This window comes from Poecilia reticulata, linkage group LG17, assembly GCF_000633615.1.
Source record: "Poecilia reticulata strain Guanapo linkage group LG17, Guppy_female_1.0+MT, whole genome shotgun sequence".
Classification (NCBI taxonomy): domain Eukaryota; kingdom Metazoa; phylum Chordata; class Actinopteri; order Cyprinodontiformes; family Poeciliidae; genus Poecilia; species Poecilia reticulata.
The window spans coordinates 18,348,804-18,349,862 of NC_024347.1; the positions used below are offsets into that span (position 1 = coordinate 18,348,804).

Genomic DNA, 1,059 nt, shown 5'->3' on the forward strand with positions numbered 1-1,059 from the left:
CCTGACTGCAAAAAACGTTGACGTGACTTCGATACTGAACAGCACACCTGCAACGCACAAATATACACTGAGAGAATCACACATTTTAGCACCGAGAGACGACCACAGGGCCTTGCAAACAAGTATTTAAACTCCTACAGATTTTTACATTTTTGCCATGTTAAAACTACAAACCTTTATTTCTTCTACTGGGGTTTTATGTGATTAAAAAAAACACAAGGTAGTAAATAGTTTGGAAGTCAGAGTAAAATAAGACATCTTTTTTTAAAAATAAAATAAAATAAAATTAGGAAAAGTATGACTTGCATTTGAACTGAACTGTTGCATAATTTGGTTTTACAGTGTTGACATGGGGAGGCTGAATAGAATATATTTGTGTACAATTTTTAAAACTGTCTTTTTTCTATCACTTCTCAAATCATCATCCTGATCATTTTATTTTTTTTACTCAAATTATTACGTGACAATGACACTACTGAGGTGTTGCAGACACCAACAATTTCAGAAAAAGGGCATTACTTTAGTAATTGATAAAACTTCTTTTTTATACATAAAAAAAGTTGAAGTCAGCAGATTAAAAAGTTAAAGTTAAAGTTGAAGTCAGCAGATTAAAAAAAAGCAATTAAAAGTGAGAAGATACAATGGTTATAAATACTTTTGCAAGGCACTATACCTGCAGCTTGATAAATGACATTCATGATTCCAAAAAGTTTCAATCCTATGGTGCAAGTATTTCAATTTCCTTATTCCTTAGCTGTTCATTCTGCCAATAAAACAAARAACATTTATATATCTAATCAATTACCAAACAATAAACAACCAATTTCAGATTGTTTAAATTCTGGTTAAATATTAAACTGGTTGTTAGACAAATGCTGTAAATCTCTCAGTAACTATACGGTACAAACTGTTCTGATGTCACTGTGAGTTTATTTCAGATCTGTAAATGAATGAGACAACGCGTCAATCATGTCCCAAAAAAACCCCAACAAGCCCCGTCCGTCTTTGTCTGTCTAGAAGCGTCAGCTCAAACAAAACAGTTATCAAGAGGTCTTGATT

The 1,059-nt window shown here is 32.2% G+C and overlaps 1 protein-coding gene across 1 annotated transcript in view; it reads right to left on the reverse strand.

The window, feature by feature from the left end:
• clcn2a (chloride channel, voltage-sensitive 2a) overlaps nt 1-1,059 on the reverse strand; it is a 32,675-nt gene that overhangs the window by 14,209 nt on the left and 17,407 nt on the right. Inside the window, exon 7 of the mRNA XM_008434191.2 lies at nt 7-47. Within this exon, the coding sequence (XP_008432413.1) occupies nt 7-47 (41 nt within the window). The remainder of the gene's footprint in view (nt 1-6; nt 48-1,059) is intronic.